The 23,416-nt window shown below is 41.3% G+C and overlaps 1 protein-coding gene across 1 annotated transcript; it reads right to left on the bottom strand.

The window, feature by feature from the left end:
• Nucleotides 1-14,824: 14,824 nt before the first annotated feature.
• LOC121584171 (E3 ubiquitin-protein ligase NEURL3-like) lies at nt 14,825-17,812 on the bottom strand. The gene is made up of 4 exons (XM_041900006.2): nt 17,737-17,812; nt 16,233-16,733; nt 15,601-15,786; nt 14,825-15,208 (listed from the first exon to the last, which is right to left on the bottom strand). Exons 1-4 carry the CDS (start codon nt 17,795-17,797, stop codon nt 15,003-15,005), a joined length of 954 nt encoding a protein of 317 aa, XP_041755940.2. The 5' UTR covers nt 17,798-17,812; the 3' UTR covers nt 14,825-15,002.
• Between the last annotated feature and the right edge of the window lie 5,604 nt (nt 17,813-23,416).

Genomic DNA, 23,416 nt, shown 5'->3' with positions numbered 1-23,416 from the left:
GGCTGACTAAATACTTTTTTTCCCCACTGTATGGATGAGCAATGTCATTGTCAGAGCGGCATAGCCTAAGATGCAATAGATAGTATAGAATACAGTATATACATATGAGACGAGTAATGCAAGATATGTAAACATTATTAAAGTGGCATTATTAAAGTGACATTACTAAAGTGACTAGTGTTTCATTTATTAAAGTGGAAAGTGATTTTAAAGTCTGTATGTAGGCAGCAGCCTCTCTGTGCTAGTGATGGCTGTTTAACAGTCAGATGGCCTTGAGATAGAAGCTGTTTTTCAGTTTCTCGGTCCCAGCTTTGGTGCACCTGTACTGACTTCGCCTTCTGGATGATAACGGGGTGAACAGGCAGTGGCTCGGGTGGTAGTTGTCCTTGATTATCTTTTTGGCCTTCCTGTGACATCGGGTGCTGTAGGTGTCCTGGAGGGCAGGTAGTTTGCCCCCAGTGATGTGTTGTGCAGACCGCACCACCCTCTGGAGAGCCCTGCGGTTGTGGACGGTGCAGTTGCCGTACCAGGCGGTGATACAGCCCGACAGGATGCTCTCAATTGTGCATCTGTAAAAGTTTGGGGGTTTTAGGTGACAGGCCAAATTTCTTCAGCCTCCTGAGGTTGAAGAGACGCTGATGCGCCTTCTTCACCACACTGTCTGTGTGGGTGGACCATTTCAGTTTGTCAGTGATATGTACGCCGAGGAACTTAAAACTTTCCACCTTCTCCACTGCTGTCCCGTCAATGTGGATAGGGGGGTAAACATTATTAAAGTGGCATTATGGGGCGGCGCACAATTGGCCCAGCGTCGTCCAGGGTAGGGGAGGGAATGGCCGGCAGGGATGTAGCTCAGTTGGTAGAGCATGGCGTTTGCAACGCCAGGGTTGTGGGTTCGTTTCCCACGGGGGGCCAGTAATTAAAAAAAAATAAAAAAATCATAATAATTTTAAAAATGTTAAAATAAATCAAATAAACATTGTATGCACTCACTAACTGTAAGTCGCTCTGGATAAGAGCGTCTGCTAAATGACTAAAAATGTAAAAAATGTAAATGTACTCCCTCTGCTGTTTCCTGTCGTCTGCAAACTTGATGATTGAGTTGGAGGCGTGCATGGCTACGCAGTCATGGGTGAACAGGGAGTACAGGAGGGGGCTGAGCACACACCCTTGTGGGGCCCCAGTGTTGAGGATCAGTGAAGTGGAGATGTTGTTTCTTACCTTCGCCACCTGGGGGCGGCCCGTCAGGAAGTCCAGGATCCAATTGCACAGGGCGGGGTTGAGACCCAGGGCCTCAAGCTTAATGTTGAGCTTGGAGGGTGCTATGGTGTTGAATGCTGAGCTATAGTCAATAAACAGCATTCTTACATAGGTATTCCTCTTGTCCAGATGGGATAGGGCAGCGTGCAGTTTGTTGGCGATTGCATTGTGTGTGGACCTATTGGGGCGGTAAGCAAATTGAAGTGGGTCTAGGGTGACAGGTAAGGTGGAGGTGATATGATCCTTGACTAGTCTCTCAAAGCACTTCATGATGACAGAAGTGAGTGCTACGGGGCGATAGTCATTTAGTTCAGTTACCTTAGCATTCTTCTGTACAGGAACAATGGTGGCCATCTTGAAGCATGTGGGGACAGCAGACTGGGATAGGGAGAGATTTAATATGTCCTTAAAACACACCAGCCAGTTGGTCTGCGCATGCTCTGAGGATGCGGCTAGGAATGCCGTCTGGGCCGGCAGCCTTGCGAGGGTTAACACGTTTAAATGTCTTACTCACGTCGGCCACGGAGAAGGAGAGCTCACAGTTCTTGGTAGCTGGCTGCGTCGGTGGCACTGTGTTATCCTCAAAGCGGGCAAAGAACTTGTTTAGCTTGTCTGGCAGCAAGACGTCGGTGTACACGACATGGCTGGTTTTCCTATTGTAGTCCGTGATTGTCTGTAAACCCTGCCATATACGTCTCGTGTCTGAGCCGTTGAATTGCGACTCCACTTTGTCTCGATATTGACGTTTTGCCTGTTTGATTGCCTTGCGGTGTCACGATCGTTATAGGAACCGGACCAAGGCGCAGCGTGATAGGCGTACATCTTTTAATGAGTACTTGACACCAACAACAAAACGATACGTGAAGTCTAAAGGTTCACCAACACAAACCTATACAGAACAAGATCCCACAAATAACTAGTGCCAACAGGCTGCCTAAGTATGGTTCCCAATCAGAGACAACGAGAATCAGCTGCCTCTGATTGGGAACCACCCTGGCCAACATAGAAAACACGAACTAGAACAAAACATAGAAAATCACACACAGAAAATCCACACCCTGGCTCAACATATAAGAGTCCCCAGAGCCAGGGCGTGACATGCGGAGGGAATGACCACTCTGTTTGTATTCTGCCATATTCCCCGTCACCTTGCCATGGATAAATGTGGTGGTTCGTGCTTTCAGTTTTTCGCGAATGCTGCCATCTATCCACGGTTTCTGGTTAGGGTAGGTTTTAATAGTCGGTACGACATCTCCTATACACTTCCTTATAAACCCACTCACTGAATCAGTGTATACGTCTATATTATTCTCAGAGGCTACCCGGAACATATCCCAGTCCGCGTGATCAAAACAATCTTGAAGCGTGGATTCCGATTGGTCAGACTAGCGTTGAATAGTCCTTAGCACGGTTCCTTCCTGTTTGAGTTTCTGCCTATAGGAAGGGAGGAGCAAAATGGAGTCGTGGTCATATTTGCCGAAAGGAGGTCGTGGGAGGGCCTTGTATGCATTGCGGAAATTAGTGTAGCAGTGATCCAGTGTTTTTCCAGCGTGAGTGCTACAGTCAATATGCTGATAGAATTTAGGTAGCCTTCTCCTCAAATTTGCTTTGTTAAAATCCCCAGCTACAATAAATGCAGCCTCAGGAAATATGGTTTCCTGTTTGCATAAAGTCCAGTGAAGTTCCTTGAGGGCCGTCGTGGTATCGGCTTGAGTGGGGATATACACCGCTGTAACAATAACCGAAGAGAATTCTCTTGGGAGATAATACGGTCAGCATTTGATTGTGAGGAATTCTAGGTCAGGTGAACAAAATGACTTGAGTTCCTGTATGTTGTTACAATTACACCATGAGTCGTTAATCATGAAACAAACCCCCCCACCCTTCTTCTTCCTGTCGGCGCGATGTACTGAGAACCCAGATGGCGGTATGGACGGGGACAGTATATCCCGAGAGAGCCATGTTTCCGTGAAACAGAGTATGTTACAATCCCTGATATCTCTCTGGAAAGCAACCCTTGCCCTGATCTCGTCCACTTGGTTATCTAGGGACTGGACATTAGCGAGTAATATACTCGGAAGCGATGGGCGGTGTGCACACCTCCTAAGTCTGACTAGAAGACCGATCTGGCTGCCTCTCCTCCGGCGGTGTTGTTTTGGGTCGGCCTCTGGAATCAGTTCCAATGCCCTGGGTGGTGCAGACAAAGGATCCGCTTCGGGAAAGTCGTATTCCTTGTCGTAGTGTTGGTAAATTGACGCCGCTCTGATATCCAATAGTTCTTCCCAGCTGTATGTAATAACACTTAAGGTTTTCTGTGTAACAATGGAAGAAATAATACATTTAAAAAAAACTAAATACTGCAAAGTTTCCTAAGGACTAGAAGCAAGGCAGCCCTCTCTGTCGGCGCCATTTTAAAACATATTTCTCTCCATGTGGTGCAATTGAGTCATTTGGACCAATGCCAGCTATCAAAATCATCCTCCCTCTCTTGCTCGCTCAAACACTAAAAGCATCAGACATAATATTAATAAATGTCCTAATGCTACAGTAGGCTTCTAGGTCATATTACTGCAACATTCAAATGTACAAAAATGTATCTGAAATGCATCCAGACATATCAACAACTCTCGTTTTACATAGCTTAATAACACATGATAGATATTGGTCTCCACTGCCAAATACAAGTGTCTAGTGTATCCGAAATGCAGCCGTACAGTAGGCTACATCTAAAATATAGTCTACTGTAGCCTATCAAAACTAATTGCACACATAGGCCTATAATAATTGAAAATAGTGAGGTAGCCTATGGAATGAAGCGCAATGGCGCATGAAAGAGAGCGACTTTGATTTGAATACCAAAAAAACACAAAAAACTCAGTCCATGATTTTGGAGACCTACAGTATATAATATCGAAAAAGAGAACGTCTTAAGGTTTGAGCGAACCTAAGGTTGCTAATCAACTGTCAAAATGTAGTTTATTTGTGGTCTGAGGTGGTCTAGGGTTTAGGGCTGCTGCCATCAGCATGTAGACCTATAATGTCCGCGTGGGTTCGATTCCCCATGCTGTTCTGGCACAAATAACTAAATTGAGTTGATTTAGTTACAAAATTCAAAAATGGACAGTCAGGTGATGTTTTACCCCCGATCTTGATAAGAAATGATGATACCAGACATTTTTATTTTAAAGACAGTTGTATTTAATGGGTAACATAAATAGGAAACAAATCAAATAATAGCACTAGGCTACACCAACATTAGTTTCCATTCATACAAAGTGTCGGGTAAATTGCCACATTAAATTTGTCGTGGTAAATGAGGAAATACTATATTTCTATTGTACTGAATGCTTGTCAAATACATAAATCGCCCTTACTCTATAAAAACAAAATATAAACACAACATGCAACAATTTCAACGATTATACTGAGTTACAATTCATATAAGGAACTCAGTCAATTGAAATAAATTCATTAGGCCCTAATCTATGCATTTCACATGACTGGGCAAGGGGTGCAGCCATGGGTGGGCCTGGGAGGGCATAGGCCCACCCACTGGGGAGCCAGGCCCAGCCAATCAGAATGAGTTTTTCCAGACAAAAGGGCTTTATAACAGACAGAAATACTCCTCAGTTTCATCAGCTCTCCGGGTGGCTGGTCTCAGACGATCCTGCAGGTGAAGAAGCCGGATGTGGAGGTCCTGGGCTGGCGTGGTTACACGTGGTCTGCGGTTGTGAGGCCGGTTGGCCGTACTGCCAAATTCTCTAAAACAACGTTGGAGGCGGCTTATGGTAGAGAAATTAACATTACATTATCTGGCAACAGCTCTGGTGGACATTCCTGCAGTCAGCATGCCAATTGCACACTCCCTGAAAACTTGAGACATCTGTGGCCAATTGCACATTTTAGAGTGGCCTTTTATTGTCCCCAGCACAACGTGCACCTCTGTAATGATCATGCTGTTTATTTAGCTTCTTGATCTGCCACACCTGTCAGGTGGATGGATTATCTTGGTAAAGGAGAAATTCTCACTAAAAGGGATGTAATTTGTGCACAGAATTTGAGAGAAATAAGCTTTTTGTGCATATGGAAAATTTCTGGGATCTTTTATTTCAGCTCATGAAACATGGGACCAATACTTTACATGTTGTGTTTATATTTTTGTTCAGTGTAGTAATGGATTTGGTGTGGCTGGCCCTTGGAGTAGGTGAGATTTCCATTGTTAAACTGTTATGCGCCAGCTACAGTGCCTTGCAAAAGTATTCATCCCCCTTGGCGTTTTTCCTATTTTGTAGCATTACAACCTGTAATTTAAATTGATTTTTATTTGGATTTCATGTAATGGACATACACAAAATAGTCCAAATTGGTGAAGTGAAAGGAAAAAAATTACGGAAAAGTGGTGCGTGCATATGTATTCACCCCTTTTGCTATGGCCCCGTGTAGCTCAGTTGGTAGAGCATGGCACTTGCAACGCCAGGGTTGTGGGTTCGATTCCCACGGTGGGCCAGTATGAAAAAAAGAAGAAGAAATGTATGCACTAACTGTAAGTCGCTCTGAATAAGAGCGTCTGCTAAATGACTAAAATGTAAATGTAAAAAGTCCCTAAATAAGATCTGGTGCAACCAATTACCTTCAGAAGTCACATAATTAGTTAACTAAAGTCCACTTGTGTGCAATCTAAGTGTCACATGATCTGTCACATGATCTCAGTATATATACACCTGTTCTGAAAGGCCCCAGAGTCTGCAACACCACTAAGCAAGGGGCACCACCAAGCAAGTGGCACCATGAAGACCAAGGAGCTCTCCAAACAGGTCAGGGACAAAGTTGTGGAGAAGTACAGATCAGGGTTGGGTTATAAAAAAATATCAGAAACTTTGAACATCCCACGGAGCACCATTAAATCCATTATTAAAAAATTGAAAGAATATGGCACCACAACAAACCTGCCAAGAGAGGGCCGCCTACCAATACTCACGGAGCAGGCAAGGAGGGCATTAATCAGAGAGCCAACAAAGAGACCAAAGATAACCCTGAAGGAGCTGCAAAGCTCCACAGCGGAGATCAGAGTATTTGTCCATGGGATCACTTTAAGCCGTACACTCCACAGAGCTGGGCTTTACGGAAGAGTGGCCAGAAAAAAGCCATTGCTTAAAGAAACAAATAAGCAAACACGTTTGGTGTTTGCCAAAAGCTATGTGGGAGACTCCCCAAACATATGGAAGAAGGTACTCTGGTCAAATGAGACTAAAATTGAGCTTTTTGGCCATCAAGGAAAACGTTATGTCTGGCGCAAACCCAACACCTCTCATCACCCAGAGAACGCCATCCCCACAGTGAAGCATGGTGGTGGCAGCATCATGCTGTGGGGATGTTTTTCATTGGCAGGGACTGGGAAACTGGTCAGAATTGAAGGAATGATGGATGGCGCTAAATACATGGAAATTCTTGAGGGAAACCTGTTTCAGTCTTCCAGAGATTTGAGACTGGGACGGAGGTTCACCTTCCAGCAGGACAATGACCCTAAGCATACTGCTAAAGCAACACTCGAGTGGTTTAAGGGGAAACATTTAAATGTCTTGGAATGGCCTAGTCAAAGCCCAGACCTCAATCCAATTGAGAATCTGTGGTATGATTTAAAGATTGCTGTACACCAGCGGAACCCATCCAAACTTGAAGGTGCTGGAGCAGTTTTGCCTTGAAGAATGGGAAGAATCCCAGTGGCTAGATGTGCCAAGCTTATAGAGACATACCCCAAGAGACTTGCAGCTGTAATTGCTGCAAAAGGTGGCTCTACAAATTATTGAATAGTTATGCACGCTCAAGTTTTCTGTTTTTTTGTCTTATTTCTTGTTTGTTTCACAATAAAAAATATTTTGCATCTTCAAAGTGGTAGGCATCTTGTGTAAATCAAATGATACAAACCCTCAAAAAATCTATTTTAATTCCAGGTTGTAAGGCAACAAAATAGGAAAAATGCCAAGGGGGTGAATACTTTCGAAAGCCACTGTACAGTAGCATAGGCCTACTGTACTTTCAGTTTGATGCCGGCATTTGAAGTCATCCTTGTTGTGGATTGAAAGCCTGTATTGTGTGGCTTTAATATTTCATTTCGAAATGCTGTCAAGATGTTTATGCATTTGAACCTATTCAAATAAGCTTTTGTTGAGCTGAGAAACGTTTCTTTGATGTGTAAATTATCAGACTATTTGTTTTACTTCTTGAAAACATTGGAATAAATGCAATAATCTGTGGGCCTAATGTAGGCTATATGCTATCTAAATTAATTGAAAAATGAAAGATCCGATGGTGGAACTCCAAGAGCAAACTTGTATTCGAGGCTAATAAGTCCTCTTAAGTTTTTAATTTCCACCTCAAAATCTCCAACCTGAATCTCAGCATATAGTGCTTATTTTCTATTTTTTTGTTTGTTTTCTCTTTCATTGGTGGAGTCAGTTAGCATAGCATCTATTGATGATTGCTAGGTCTGTGCATGTTCTATGAATCAATTTAGCCTACCTTGTATCATTTATAATCATGTTTTATGTTGGACATACCCTCACAATCTATGTCATTGTTATTTGTCCAATGATTGATACTTTCTTAAGGGTATTTTTTTAAGGAGTGGTGGCAGTCCCACTCCTTTTGTTGAAGAGATAGAACAGTGGTGGAAAGAAGGGGAAGATAGGGGGAGGGTGAGTCAAAGGGCAATGGGCTGGATTCGAACCCATGCCGACTGAGGTCACTAATAATTTATTCTGCCTATTGCTTGCCTTGAACATAATAAAACAATTGATCTAAAAAAAACAATATTTTCCCTAACGAAAAATACATCTACCACCTACAAATATGCCAATTTCTTATATTCCACATAAGAATTCACACGAGAGGCGCTGTAGCCTGCACGCAGTGACATACTGTAGCTACGTACTTTTGTGTGGCTCAAATTTTGTAATGGACCATATACAAAGCTCCATCTCTCTGTTTGTTTATGTTTCCTTCATTTATAGAACCACAAGTCCATTCTAAATAACTGAAGAGTGTGTGTGTGAGTGTGCAAGAGTGTCCTTGTGGGGACCTAACATCCCCCAAAATCCCCACAAGGATAGAAAAACAAGGAAAATTCTCCCTCGTGAGGACATTACCCACGTCCTCATGAGAACCAAGGCTATTTTAAGCTAAGGGGTTAGTGGTTAGGTTTAGGAGTTAGGTTTAGGGTTAGGGTTACGGGTTAGGTTTAAGGTTAGGGATATGGTAAGGGGAAGGGTTAGGGTTAGGGGTTAGGGAAAATATGACTTTTTCGTGCAATCTAGACCCATAATCATTATGCTTAATTTGCTGAAAGAATATGTACAGTATCAGTCAAAAGTTTGGACACACCTACTCATTCAAAGGTTATTCTTTATTTTGACTATTTTCTACATTGTAGAATAATAGTGAAGACATAAAACTATGAAATAACACATATGGAATCATGTAGTAACCAAAAAAGTGTTAAACAAATCAAAATATATGTTTTATTTGAGATTCTTCAAAGTAGCCACCCTTTGCCTTGATGACAGCTTTGCAAACTCTTGACATTCTCTCAACCAGCTTCATGAGGTAGTCACCTGGAATGCATTTCAATTAACAGTTTTTCCTTCTTAATGCGTTTGAGCCAATCAGTTGTGTTATGACAAGGTAGGGGTGGTATACAAAAGATAGCCCTATTTGGTAAAAGACCAAGTCCATATTATGGCAAGAACAGCTCAAATAAGCAAAGAGAAACAAAAGTCCATCATTACTTTAAGATATGAAGGTCAGTCAATCCGGAAAATTTCAAGAACTTTGAAAGTTTCTTCAAGTTCAGTAGCAAAAACCCTCAAGCGCTATGATGAAACTGGCTCTCATGAGGACCGCCACAGGAAAGGAAGACCCAGAGTTACCTCTACTGCAGAGGATAAGTTAATTAGAGTTACCAGCCTCAGAAATTGCAGACCAAATAAACGCTTCACAGAGTTCAAGTAACAGACACATCTCAACATCAACTGTTCAGAGGAGACTGCATGAATCAGGCCTTCATGGTCTATTGCTGCAAAGAAACCACTACTAAAGGACACCAATAATAAGAAGAGACTTGCTTGGGCCAAGAAACACGAGCAATGGACATTAGACTGGTGGAAATCTGTCCTTTGGTCTGATGAGTCCAAATGAGAGATTTTTGGTTCCAACCGCCGTGTCTTTGTGAGATGCAGAGTAGGTGAACGGATGATCTCCGCATGTGTGGTTCCCACCGTGAAGCATGGAGGAGGGGGTTTGATGGTGTGGGGGTGCTTTGCTGGTGACACTGTCTGTGATTTATTTAGAATTCAAGGCACACTTAACCAGCATGGCTACCACAGCATTCTGTAGTGATACGCCAACCCATCTGGTTTGGGCTAAGTGGGACTATCATTTGTTTTTCAACAGGACAATGACCCAACACACCTCCAGGCTATGTAAGGGCTATTTGACCAAGAAGGAGAGTGATGGAGTACTGCATCAGATGACCTGGCCTCCACAATCCCATGACCTCAACCCAATTGAGATGGTTTGGGATGAGTTGACCGCAGAGTGAAGGAAAAGCAGCCAACAAGTGCTCAGCATATGTGGGAACTCCTTCAAGACTGTTGGAAAAGCATTCCAGGTGAAGCTGGTTGAGATAATGCCAAGAGTGTGCAAAGCTGTCATCAAGGCAAAGGGTGGCTACTTTGAAGAATCTCAAATTTGTTTAACACTTTTCTGGTTACTACATGATTCCATATGTGTTATTTCATAGTTTTGATGTCTTCACTATTATTCTACAATATAGAAAATAGTCAAAATAAAGAAAACCCCTTAAATGAGTAGGTGAGTTTAGTACAACTGCCACACTGGTATATAGTATCATAACTCAATAATTAAATATATTTTAGTATTTTCTAAAGTCTAGCAACCTTGCCAGCAGGCATGGCAGCTAAAATAGTTAGACAAGCTACTCTAACTTGATTGATAGCCTGAAATGTCTTGGTAGCTAGCTAGGAGGTTGGGAGATTGGGAAACAATCCAGCTGGCTAGCTAATGCCAACTTCATAAAATTGCTAGGTGGCTAGTATTACAGACAAACAACAAAACATTTTAGTTGTATTTATTCAATAGCCTACATAGCTTGATCAAATTAATTTACAAACATACCTCCTGCGAGTCCTGCCCATCACCGGCAACTAAAATAAAATCAAACGCTGTGTGTATCACTCGACACTCTCTCACCTCCTCCACATGATATTGGCTGTGTCCGAATACCCATACTAGCGTACTACATACTTAAATTACATACTATGTACTCATCGTCACATACTATTTAGCACGTACTGTTTAGTAAAAAGTATGCAGATGCCACAGCCGCAACGCAATCCATTGTGGAAAAGTGTGCATCGAATTCTACTAGATGAAGAGCCGAAATGAGTATAACATCTTGGCATTTGAACCATACTACATTTTCTAAAGTTCACATACTCTTATTTTTTCGCATACTGAGAATGCGTCATGCGTGATTACGTTGTTTCCCATTATTCATTGATTTCAGTAGCGCATCCTCATATCTAATTGATCAGCTGTTGTCAAAGCCGAAAAGAGTATGACATCAGGGCATTTAAAGTATATTCGATTTTCAAAATGTCTCATACTATTAAACTTACTTTTTTTGCATACTCAAACAGCCTAATATTTAGGACACCAGTATGGGTATTCAGACATGGCCAGTGTCTGCACGCACTAGAGCAGGGATTGGCTACTCCAGTCCTAGGGGGCCTAATTGGTGTAACACTTTTACCCCAGCCCCAGATAACACATCTGACTACAATAATCAACTAATCATAATCTTCTGTTTAGAAAGCAATTAGTTTAATCAGCTGTGTTTGCTAGGGATTGGGAAAAAGTTTGGCACCACTCCAGACCAGAGGACTGGAGTTGCCCATCCCTGCACTAGACTATCTAGCATTCTGTCTAGCATATCTCTGCTCCACAGTGCACCTTGGAAGGAACCACATACTAGGGAGAATACATTTTCATGATAAAACGTGGGCTTCAAAATTAAGTTTAGTAATTAATTTAACATAAAAATGTTTTTTAAACAGGACAAATCTGAGGGGGCACGTGCCCTTATGCCCCCTATAGGCGTGATGCCTCTGTTAAGTTATTTCTCCTATGTCTGTCCACAGAGTTTCCTTAGTTCTGTTAGTATTCCTGACAACCCAGCTGGCTGGTTCCTCTGTCTTTCCCAGCGTCTGACTCAGTCCTCAGATATTCCTCAGGCCTATGGTGGACTGGCGAATTCTTCTTCTCTCTGGCTCTCTCTCTCTTTCTCTGTCTTGACTGCACCCAACTCTGGTCTGCCATCCAATATAAATATTTAACAGCCTGGCTGTGCTTGTGAGATCAACAACCAAAGGTCACATCCCTCTCTGTTCCCCTCTCTCCACATCATCTCCTCATCAGAGAAAACCCACTGTTCCAGACTTTCAGCATTATGGCACATGACCATCACCCATCACACTAACCATACTTTAAGAAAGGTTTCTGAGATATTTTGTAGGTTATAGCATTGGCGTCAATGTGGCTTAAGTCACATCACTAGTTGTGGCTTTGTTTGAATGTTAAACTCTTGAATTGAGCTACCTCTTGAATTTAGAAGTTCTCACATTAGGCCATCTGTTGAAGATTGTAAGCTATTTAACATCATGTTGTCCTAAAAAACGACAAATCATTGACTCACCTTGAATACTTCCCTGTATTTGAAGTCTCCTGCCATGCGGTCATTTGTAGGAATAAATCAACATTCATCATTGTGAGCTGGTGGATGTTGACCGTTGTTCTTCATTAACAACACAACACTGCTTAGTGCTCACATTAAAGAATTAACCCTGTAGTGTTTGTAATAGGCCACTAGATGTCATCCTATGGCCACAGGTGGGTCCAAATGCATGACGCTCATAGAGTACATGTTCAGGAGCTGTGGAAATAAAGTCCAATATAAGGCCTTTTTGTTGGGAGAAGAGACCACCACAGAATCAAAATCTCTAAATATCTAGACAATTAAAGATGCGCTATGCAGAAATCGCTCTGCCATTTCCTGGTTGCTAAAATTCTAATAGTTCGCCTAATTTCAGTTTATTTAATGTAATTTATTTTACCTTTATTTAACTAGGCAAGTCAGTTAAGAACAAATTCTTATTTACAATGACGGCCTACACCGGCCAAACCCGGACGACAAAACAAGTAAGTATCATGTAGAGAATCATTATACCATCTAAACTGCTGTGAAATACTTTCCATAACCAAAAATATTGTATTTTCAGCTGTTTGAAGCTGGTGTACAAAACCAAAAGTAGAAAACACAAAAACGAAACTTAAGAATGGGAAGCATAGAAGTAGTGTACATAGAACAGATCTACCGCTTCTTAGACTTGTTTTCGCTGAGAACGTCAGATCTATAACACCCATTTCTATGTGAATTTGGTCGGTTGCCCGAAGAATTACATATTGCAGCTTTAAAGAAATAGATAATAAATAATACTAAATAAACAAGTCTTATAATTCATAAAGTTATAAGTGCTAATATGAAAAAATCAAGTGCATTAAGGGAAGGGTAGTAAATGCTAATAAAACCTCCCATATATTTGAAAAGAAAACACATTCAAAGATCTTAAAGTATCATGCAAATAAAACAAGTACAAATTAAAGGTAAAAGAAAAGTGTAAGTGCTAATATAGGCAAATGAAGTGCATTAAGGGGAGGAGAGTAAGTGCTATAGAAGCCTCCCTTAAAGTATCATACAAATAAAAGGAACACACACTAAAGATCCAAGCAAAGTATTTATAAATAAATAAATCATTATTAAGTTTAGGGTTGAGCTGGAGTGTGGACATGAAGCTAGGGTTAGGGTTATGGTTAGGGTTAGGGCTGAGCTGGAGTGTGGACATGAAGCTAGGGTTAGGGTTATGGTTAGGGTTAGGGTTGAGCTGGAGTATGGACATTAAGCTAGGGTTAGGGTTATGGTTATGGTTAGGGTTAGGGTTGAGCATGGATGTGGACATGAAGCTAGGGTTAGGGTTATGGTTAGGGTTAGGGTTGAGCTGGAGTATGGACATTAAGCTAGGGTTAGGGTTAGGGTTAGGGTTATGGTTAGGGTTAGGGTTGAGCTGGAGTGTGGACATGAAGCTAGGGTTAGGGTTATGGTTAGGGTTGAGCAGGAGTGTGGACATGTCACGACTTCCACCGAGGCTGCCTCCCCTCCTTGTTTGGGCAGGTTTCGGCGTTTGTCGTCACCGGCTTACTAACCACTGCCGCTCCCATTATCATCACTCCACTTGTCTTGTCTTGTTAATCACACACACCTGGTTCTCATCCCCTCATTAGTCTGTGTATAAGTGTTCCCTCTGCTCCCTTGTCTGTGTGGGTGATTGTTCCATGTGAGAGAAGAGTAGCGCGGTTGAGCTACTCTCTTATTGTATTGCCGGGGTAGATTTATTCCCCTATGCTTGTATATCGTTTGGAGTATTTCCATACCGTGATTGCCAGGGTAGAGAGTTTCCCCTGTGCCTATGTTTGTATGTCGCTATCCAGCGCAACTGTGACGGAAAGGAATAAACTCTGTATTCAGTGATTTACCCTCCTGCGCCTGACTCCTTCTATCACACTCATCACAGGACATGAAGCTAGGGTTAGGGTTGGGGTTAGGGTTGAGCTGGAGTGTGGACATGAAGCTAGGGTTAGGGTTGGGGTTAGGGTTGAGCTGGAGTGTGGACATGAAGCTAGGGTTAGGGTTGGGGTTAGGGTTGAGCTGGGTGTGGACATGAAGCTAGGGTTAGGGTTGGGGTTAGGGTTGAGCTGGAGTGTGGACATGAAGCTAGGGTTAGGGTTGAGCTGGAGTGTGGACATGAAGTTAGGGTTAGGGTTAGCGTTGAGCCTGGATGTGGTCATGAACTATTCAAAGGCGTACGGCCCTAAACAGAGACAGAAAATATGTTGGCATGCAGATAATCATCCGCATCTACCCAGTAACTCTGTGTTATTAAATGTCTTTGTAATTAAATGTTATAATCAGAAATATGTATCATGGTGAGCTGCATAAGTACTTCTTCACTAAGGGAGCAGACCACACTAGTCCCAGTAACAGCTATATTCATGGCTTTTATTACACATATAAAACACATATATCATTCTACAACACACAACATGTCTTAAATAACAGATACAAAAAGTAGACAGTAAAAACACAGTAAGGGTTAGGGTAGTAAATATAGAGTCTAAAAGGCAGTGATTGATATTTGGTCCTAAAACAGTTATATATCAAACAGAATAGTTATCACCACAAGAAGTCCCTCTTATATATGTAATAGATCACAGTCAAGTAAAGTAAAGTGCATGTACAGGAGAATATAGTTTTACACATTCAAGTCTTTTTTGCCTCTGTAGCTCAATTGGTAGAGCATGGTGCTTGCAACGCCAGGGTAGTGGGTTCGATCCCCGGGACCACCCATACGTAAAAATGTATGCGCACATGCCTGTAAGTCGCTTTGGATAAAAGCGTCTGCTAAATGGCATATTATTATATTATTATTATTGTGCAATTTATGCCAATTGTAGGTCACATCTGGCAGGTCACATTCATTATCTTCCTCTTCTCAGCCTTATTGTGGTGCACTAGGTACAGTAGTGTCCCTCAACAGCATTTGATCATATCATCATATCAGTTTGTCATGTGATGGTCTGTGCCTGGGGCGTTTAGTTTGCAGGAAGCTCTTGATGTTCTGGCGACACAGAGGGCAGGTTCCAAACTCTTGGATCACTCTGGTGGCACACTGGAGACACAGGCACTGGTGGCCACACTGCAGGCTGATACAGGCCTCCTGGCTCATACACACCGTGCAGTCCTCCACACTCTCACTGTCTGCAATCAGGACAGATATGCTCAGTTACATGAACTGTGAGGTCAAGTGGGACCCGGCTCGGCATGGCTTTGAAGTTAGGGTGGTTAGTGGTGTGGTGTCCATAAGGTTGGTCACTCCTATGTGAGGCTAACATGTACTGTACCCACAGTATGTCCTTGAACTAGTGTGGCTTAGATGTTTCTATAAATGTTTCGCTACACAATAGTACAAGTGTGTAAAATGTTAGCCTTGGGAACATTTTTGGTTTGCCAAGCAGAAATAGTATTGAATGTTTTTATTTTAAGAATAGCTAGATGAGATATCAAGTAAATACATTCAAATGAAGGATATTTTATATTAAAAAGAATTAAAACAAGATAGCAGGAGTTTGTTGTATCATTGTGACGCTTACCTGATGTCTGCTTATTGGCTGGACAGGGAAGAAGACATCTGTCATGGCTGTCATCACAAATTTGCTTCACATTCACATAGCTTTCTACATTGAGCGAGGTATGTCTCTGATGAGCAGAACAGGAGGAATGCCGTTGAGGAGCAGGACAGGATTTTCGATTCCACAAAAAATATTTCTTCTCCGAACCTACAAGAGATAACCAGATGTGTAGTTAGTCACTGACAGTTGGACATCAGTAGCCCTTTCCTGCATTCAATGACCAAAAGCTCCCTCTTTGCCTCATGGGTGGAATGTTATTAATATTTTTCATAATTTCATAATTAATAAATATTTTTTTTTTTTACCTGATGAAAATCTGATGTTTCTATGCCAAACAGTTTTGTCTTCTGTGATGTATATAAAGCATAATATTGGGATGCAAACTCAAAATTTAACATTTCAACTCTATATCTGACATGGTACAGGTGTCTTCTTTTTTTAAGCCCATAACCATGTGTGTGAGGTGTATACTTTTGTTTCAAAGTAGATTTGTTTAGGACTACCAAGAATCACTCTGTGTGACAGAGTAAAATGAGAAGGACAGACAGACTGCACTGTTCATTCATACATGTTCCATTGATTTCTGAACTTACCCAGTAAGAGCACAGAGCAGGTCTGCCCATACACATCAATTATGGCCCACAGGGGCCGGCTGAGGTCTACTCCCTCCAGCAGTTTGTGTTGTCGGCCGTTGGCATTCCTGAAATACACTGTACCGCCACAGGAGACCCAGAACTCCAGCTCTGAGCTTGCCAGGCAGCACGTCTCAGGCACAGGAGCGACCCAGTGACCAGGGATGTCTGTGAGGTCTGGGATGGCCAGGGAGGGCAAGGCTCCGGCAATTGGAGGTACAGTGGTGAAGCCCATACGCATGGCTCCATGCCAGTTCAGCTCACACCGCTCCACTCGCAGACGCACCCTCTCCTGGACCCGTACCGGGCGGCTGCTGAACACCAGGCCATGTCTGAAGGTACCCCCAGTCCTGTCTGCCCGTCTGGCCCCCTGGCTCAGGCTCACCAACGCCCCCACCGCCTCCCTATGGAAGGTCAAGGGGCCCAGGCAGCGGGGTCCACAAACGTGTGCTGGCTCAGACTCTAAAGGAGATTTAAAAAGGGGAAGTAGGGTTAATCAATGGAATGCTACAGTACCTCAGTCAGCGATGAAAAAGATAGCTGTTGTTGACAGACATAAAGATTAAAACGATCAAAACAACATAGAAATGAATATATGAAGGTGACTGAGAATTAAACTGCTTTACTGCTTTACTGAAATTGATTCTATGCAAGCCAACAAAGTAGATTGCATCAGTATAGGAAAGTATGTTGTCAAAGAATCTTAAATGACAGCAATTCTCATTTAGGGATCAATACAAATACTGAATGTTACTTGCAAAAGAGGATATGAGATTATATTAGTGTTATTATTCTTTTGGTTTTGCGTTAACACTGCCAGCAAGAAAGGCAGTTACAGTATGTTGATAGATAAATACAGGAGAGTGACCTGGTTAAGGAAGAGGCTTGTTTACATCACATACCTGTTTACAGTGCCCTCAACAAGTTATCTGATTTGTCTTACATTAAATTGTATCTCCCCATTAACCTGTCCTAAACTTTCATTCATATTAATAATAATTTAGCCCCCTCTCACCCTGGACCAGAGAAGCCTCTGCATAGCAGATTTCTTGTTAGTAGTAAATCTAATTCCTAGTCAAGCCATAATAACAATACAAATAAATAAAACAGATTATATGGCTGGTTGCCAGAAAATCTCATTCAATTGTTTATCATAAATTACAGATTGGTCTTCCTCTAGGATCTGCCACAGCCATGGGTAACTGGCCATGTACAGGATGTCAGTGCTGTGAATTAATGGCGTTGCTGTCATCTGTGCCTTCCAGAACCCCTTGACGTAAATGTGTATGATTAATTGAAGGAAAAATATTTTAATGTTTGTAGATATAAAGAGGAACTTGACATAAGACCGTTATAATATAAGTGGTAGGTCTATATCTATTAAAATATACTACAGGTAGAATTTTCCTCCTATTACAATTACAACACAGTTGTCATAATTTATCAATAAAGAGACCATCCTTACCAAGGCTTCTGCTGACCATCTTATACAGTTTGCTCTTAGTATCCTCTGTAATGTAATGCATAGCCACATAGTACACCTACAGTAGGTTGAGTAGTTCTGAGGTGGTGGGAGTGTTCGCTGGCTTTATACTCCTCTGTCTGCACATACCTGTAGTTTATACACAAAACATGACTCATCACAAGAAAATAAAAAAGGGAGGAATAAGGGGCTGGACAGTACCTACATTCTAACAGAAGAGACCATGTTTTTATTTGTTTTATCTAACACCATTTTCTGTGTTATCCAACACTTTGAGATCTTTGAGAACAGTAAAAATTATATATTTTTAAAGCATGACAAAACTAAACTGTGGGAAATGAACCAGAGTAAATAATTACTGCTTAACCAGAAATTACATTAGTCTTTCAACAATAAGGAATTCCCCCATGCTCAATGACTACACATGTAAAGCAGGTAGTTACAGCCTCCAATGCAAACAACAGAATGCTGTATGCCTGGAGCATATTCCACATACAGTACCTGGTTCACATAGGGGAGAAGAGATGATCAGGAGCCTAGTTGGAATTTCCACTAATAGAGCAATACAATTATATAGGTGACAGGTAAAGAATGTGGTCTTCTTCAGGGTTTTTGTTTATCTACATTGGATCATTTCTTTGTTCAGCTCCTGTGAAAAGTGACAAAATAAAAAATCCAAGAATTGTAGGTGCCACTTTCAAACCATCGCCATATCCACCACATCTTTTGTTCATAGGGAGAGGAGAATTTATAATAGTAACTTGCCATTTTAAAAATAACAAAAGAAGTAGCCACCTAAACAGATCACCGACCATTTCACCGACCATTTCGAATCCCACCGTACCTTCTCCGCTATGCAATCCAGTTTCCGAGCTGGTCATGGGTGCACTTCAGCCACGCTCAAGGTCCTAAACGATATTATAACCGCGATCGATAATAGACAGTACTGTGCAGCCGTTTTCATTGACCTGGCCAAGGCTTTCGACTCTGTCAACCACCGCATTCTTATTGGCAGACTAAATAGCCTTGGTTTCTCAAATGACTGCCTCGCCTGGTTCACCAACTACTTCTCAGATAGAGTTCAATGTGACAAATTGGAGGGCCTGTTGTCTGGACCTATGGCAGTCTCTATGGGGGTGCCACAGGGTTCAATTCTTGGGCCGACTCTTTTCTCTGTGTATATCAATGACGTCGCTCTTGCTGCTGGTGACTCTCAGATCCACCTCTACGCAGACGACACCATTTTGTATACATCTGGCCCTTCATTGGACACTGTGTTAACAAACCTCCAAACGAGCTTCAATGCCATACAACACTCCTTCAGTAGCCTCCAACTGCTCTTAAACACTAGTAAAACTAAATGCATGCTCTTCAACCGAACGCTGCTTGCACCCGCCCACCCGACTAGAATCACTACTCTCGACGGGTCTGACCTAGAGTATGTGGACAACTACAAATATCTAGGTGTCTGGTTAGACTGTAAACTCTCCTTCCAGACTCACATTAAGAATCTCCAATCCAAAGTTAAATCTAGAATCGGTTTCCTATTTCGCAACAAAGCCTCCTTCACTCATGCTGCCAAACATGCCCTCGTAAAACTGACTATCCTACCGATCCTTGACTTGGCGATGTCATTTACAAAATAGCCTCCAACACTCTACTCAGCAAATTGGATGTAGTCTATCACAGTGCCATCCGTTTTGTCTCCAAAGCCCCATATACTACCCACCACTGTGACCTGTACGCTCTTGTTGGCTGGTCCTCACTACATATTCGTCGCCAAACCCACTGGCTCCAGGCCATCTATAAATCACTGCTAGGCAAATCCCCGCCTTATCTTAGCTCATTGGTCACCATAGCAACACCCACCCGTAGTCTGCGCTCCAGCAAGGTATATCTCACTGGTCATCCCCAAAGCCAACACCTCCTTTGGCCGCCATTCCTTCCAGTTCTCTGCTGCCAATGACTGGAACAAATTGCAAAAATCTCTGAAGCTGGAGACACTTATCTCCCTCACTAACTTTAAGCATCAGTTGTCAGAGCACCTTACCGATCACTGCACCTGTACACAGCCCATCTGAAATTAGCCCGCCCAACTACCTCATCCCTATATTGTTATTTATTTTGCTCATTTGTACCCCAGTATCTCTATTTGCACATCATCTCTTGCACATCTATCATTCCAGTGTTAATACTAATTGTAATTATTTTGCACTATAGCCTATTTATTGCCTTACCTCCATAACTTGCTACATTTGCACACACTGTATATATATGTATTTCTGTTGTATTTTTTACTTTGTTTTGTTTTACCCCATATGTAACTCTGTGTTGTTGTTTTTATCGCACTGCTTTGCTTTATCTTGGCCAGGTCGCAGTTGTAAATGAGAACTTGTTCTCAACTGGTTTACCTGGTTAAATAAAGGTGAAAAAATAAATAAAAAAAATAAAAAATCTTACCTGCTACTGAGAATCAGTTGGGGTTTTTCCATTTCAAACGTCCAAAAAAAACAACTCAAGATGAAATTCTACATTTGAATCTCTGCAGCAGCTCAGACATCCATGATTGATTCAGTGAGCTGGTAATCTGATAAAGTAGTCTCTACTGGGCCAGGGCCAGGGCCAGGGCCAGGGCTAGGTCTCTCACAGGGGACTTGGCATGGTGGCAGTGTGTTGACCTCATTGCAAAATAGGCTAATGGCATCACTTCCCTCTCAACTGTACCTCATTTCAAACTGTTGTTTTTGAGATTATCTTGAAAATGTGCAATGGTAACTCAAAAAGCCTATGTCATTCCAACCTGGACTCATGGGTAGATGTAACACAGTAAATGTAAATCTGTCTCCCTCCATTTAGTAGGATATGTTACGTTTCGTATGTTATGTGGTAATTTGTGGATGTCATTCATCCATTTCATATGATATGTTACGAATTACAATTCGTATGATATGTTATGAATTGCAATTCATACAATATGTTACTAATTTGCAATACATATGATATTTTAGGAATTCCAATTTGTTGTGGCTAATGTTAGCTAGATGGATAACGTTAGCTAGGCTAGGGGTTAGGGTTAGGAGTTAGGTTAAAAGGTTAGGGTTAGGGGAAGGGTTAGCTAAAATGCTAAGTAGTTGCAAAGTAGCTAAAAAGTGGTAAGTATTTGCAAAGTTGCTAATTAGCTAAAATGCTAAAATTGTTCATGATGAGATTCGAACACGCAACCTTGGGCTGCTAGACCCCGACAAACCTTCTGTCTTATGTAACCATACCCAGTGGTGGGAAAAGTACCCAATTGTCATACTTGAGTAAAAGTAAAGATACCTTAATAGAAGATGACTCAAGTAAAAGTGAAAGTCACCCAGTAAAACCCTACTTGAGTAAAAAGTATTTGGTTTTAAATATACTTAAGTATCAAAAGTAAAAGTATAAATAATTTCAAATTCTTTATATTAAGCAAACCAGACAGCACCATTAAAAAAATAATGTTTTACGGATAGCCAGGGCACACTCCAACACTCAGACATAATTTACAAACAAAGCATGTGTTTAGTGAGTCCTCCAGATCAGAGGCAGTAGGGATGACCAGGGATGTTCTCTTGATAAGTGCGTGAATTAGACAATTTTCCTGTCCTGCTAAGCATTCAAAATGTAGCGAGTACTTTTGGGTGTCCGGGATAATGTATGGAGTAAAAAGTACATAATTTTCTTTAGGAATGTAGTGAAGTAAAAGTAAAAGTTGTCAAAAATACAAATAGTAAAGTACAGTACAGATTCCCCCAAAAACTACTTAATTAGTACTTTCAAGTATTTTTGCTTAAGTACTTTACACAACTGACCATACCAAACATAACATATCATACTAATTTCAGTGTCCCGGATTTATGTTTGCTATGTTACGTCTAGTCTATAAGACCAGGCTGGTCATTCAAAACAAGGAAAATTGATCCAGTCATGTCAACCATTTGTGGTTATAAACCAAACTGCTGGAAACCCACTGCTCATATTGTGTTAATTTAAATATACAGTATGAGAAACAGTGAACACAGTAAATTGGTCAGATTTTTTTTTGAATTTGGCTGCCCTCTGTTGGAGGTTGTGGCATCAGCAGGTTCAGCATCATGTGACAGGATACAGACCATCCCCATTTACATTCCAAAATCAAGTCACCACTTTTGGAAAGTTACTGGACATATTGATAGTAACCAGAAAAAAGTAAAGAGAAAAGTGAGCTAGTAGCAACTTGTTAGATCTCCCTTCCCTCAGGACAACTCTAAAGGTCAGAATTACACAAGAATATGCCATGCTTTTGGCGTTTCCCATTAGACTGCTATCAATCTGTCCTGGCAAGAGCAAACAAAATCAGTGTTATGAATGTGTCATGAATTTGACTTCTGCTAAATGTGCCTATACAGACACAATTATAGAACTCAGAGCAATATGTGTGCATATTACAAATAGACTAGTTAATAATAATAATAATAATAATAATAATAATAATAATAATAATATTAATAATCATCATTATTCTCTAATCATTTGTGAGTGTACTTTCTGTAATAAATATTCCCTTCTACATGCTGTAAGGATTTGAATTCATTTTTTTATCCTAAATAATAACTCAAATATATATTTTTAAATCAATTCACTGTTTACATTTATATTTCCGTAGAGCATTAAATACATTAGAATAAAGATGAGGGAAAAACTAATGGAATAGATACAGAACAATGACTCCATTAGAGATTATGCATAAAATGGACAGAGAATAGTCACAGAATGCAACAACATAATAATCAAACTTACATCAAAAGAGAAATCCAATGATATATTTGAGCGACAATAAGCTTTATAATAATAACCACTATTCACAATATCTTACGAAAAAGCTAAAGATGTTTTTCATTTTACCTTTATTTAACTAGGCAAGTCAATTAAGAACAAATTATTATTTACAATGACGGCCTACCAAGAGGCAAAAGGCCTCCTGTGGGGACGGGGGCTGGGAATAAAATGTTTAATGTAGGACAAAACATACATCAAGACAAGAGAGACACTACAACACTACATAAAGAGAGACCTAAGACAACAACACAATATGGCAGCAACACAACATGACAACACAACATGGTAGCAACACAACATAACAACTACACAACATGGTAGCAACACAACATGGCAGCAGCACATGGTAGCAGAACAAACATGGTACAAACATTGTTAGGCACAGACAACAGCACGAAGGGCAAAAAGATAGAGACAACAATACATCATGCGAAAGCAGCCACAAGTGTCAGTAAGTGTCCATGAAAAGGTATTTGAATGTAGAGATGGAGATAAAACTGTCCAGTTTGAGTGTATTTTGCAGCTTGTTCCATTCGCTAGCTGCAGCGAACTGAAAAGAGGAGCAAATGATACAGAGCTATTGTTATAAGATAAAGCTGATCCATCACAATATCTGCACCTTTCCATATTAGCCTTGATAATCCATGCTATGGACTAAAACAGAGGAAATATAAAGCTGTGTGCCGAAGCTACTTCCGCCTCAGCACCACAGAGGGCCAGCCATGGCAGGCCATCAAAAAGCAACTTGTTCCCACTCCACCTGTTCAAAACACTATTAATCTGCTGCCTTCCAATAGAAGGCTTTGACCAGGGAGCCAAT

Source organism: Coregonus clupeaformis, chromosome 16 (genome assembly GCF_020615455.1).
Source record: "Coregonus clupeaformis isolate EN_2021a chromosome 16, ASM2061545v1, whole genome shotgun sequence".
Classification (NCBI taxonomy): Eukaryota; Metazoa; Chordata; class Actinopteri; order Salmoniformes; family Salmonidae; genus Coregonus; species Coregonus clupeaformis.
Note: the sequence above shows the minus strand (reverse complement) of the source record. Positions and strands in the feature narration are given on the sequence as shown.

Excerpts from the sequence above, each read along its gene's own strand:
- LOC121584171 (XM_041900006.2), bottom strand. The coding sequence starts at position 17,797 with ATGCATTACATTACAGAGGATACTAAGAGCAAACTGTATAAGATGGTC. Across the intron at positions 15,787-16,232 it reads CTGCTCTGTGCTCTTACTGG|GTTCGGAGAAGAAATATTTT; the intron begins GTAAGTTCAGAA and ends TATCTCTTGTAG. Across the intron at positions 15,209-15,600 it reads AGCCAATAAGCAGACATCAG|ACAGTGAGAGTGTGGAGGAC; the intron begins GTAAGCGTCACA and ends TCCTGATTGCAG.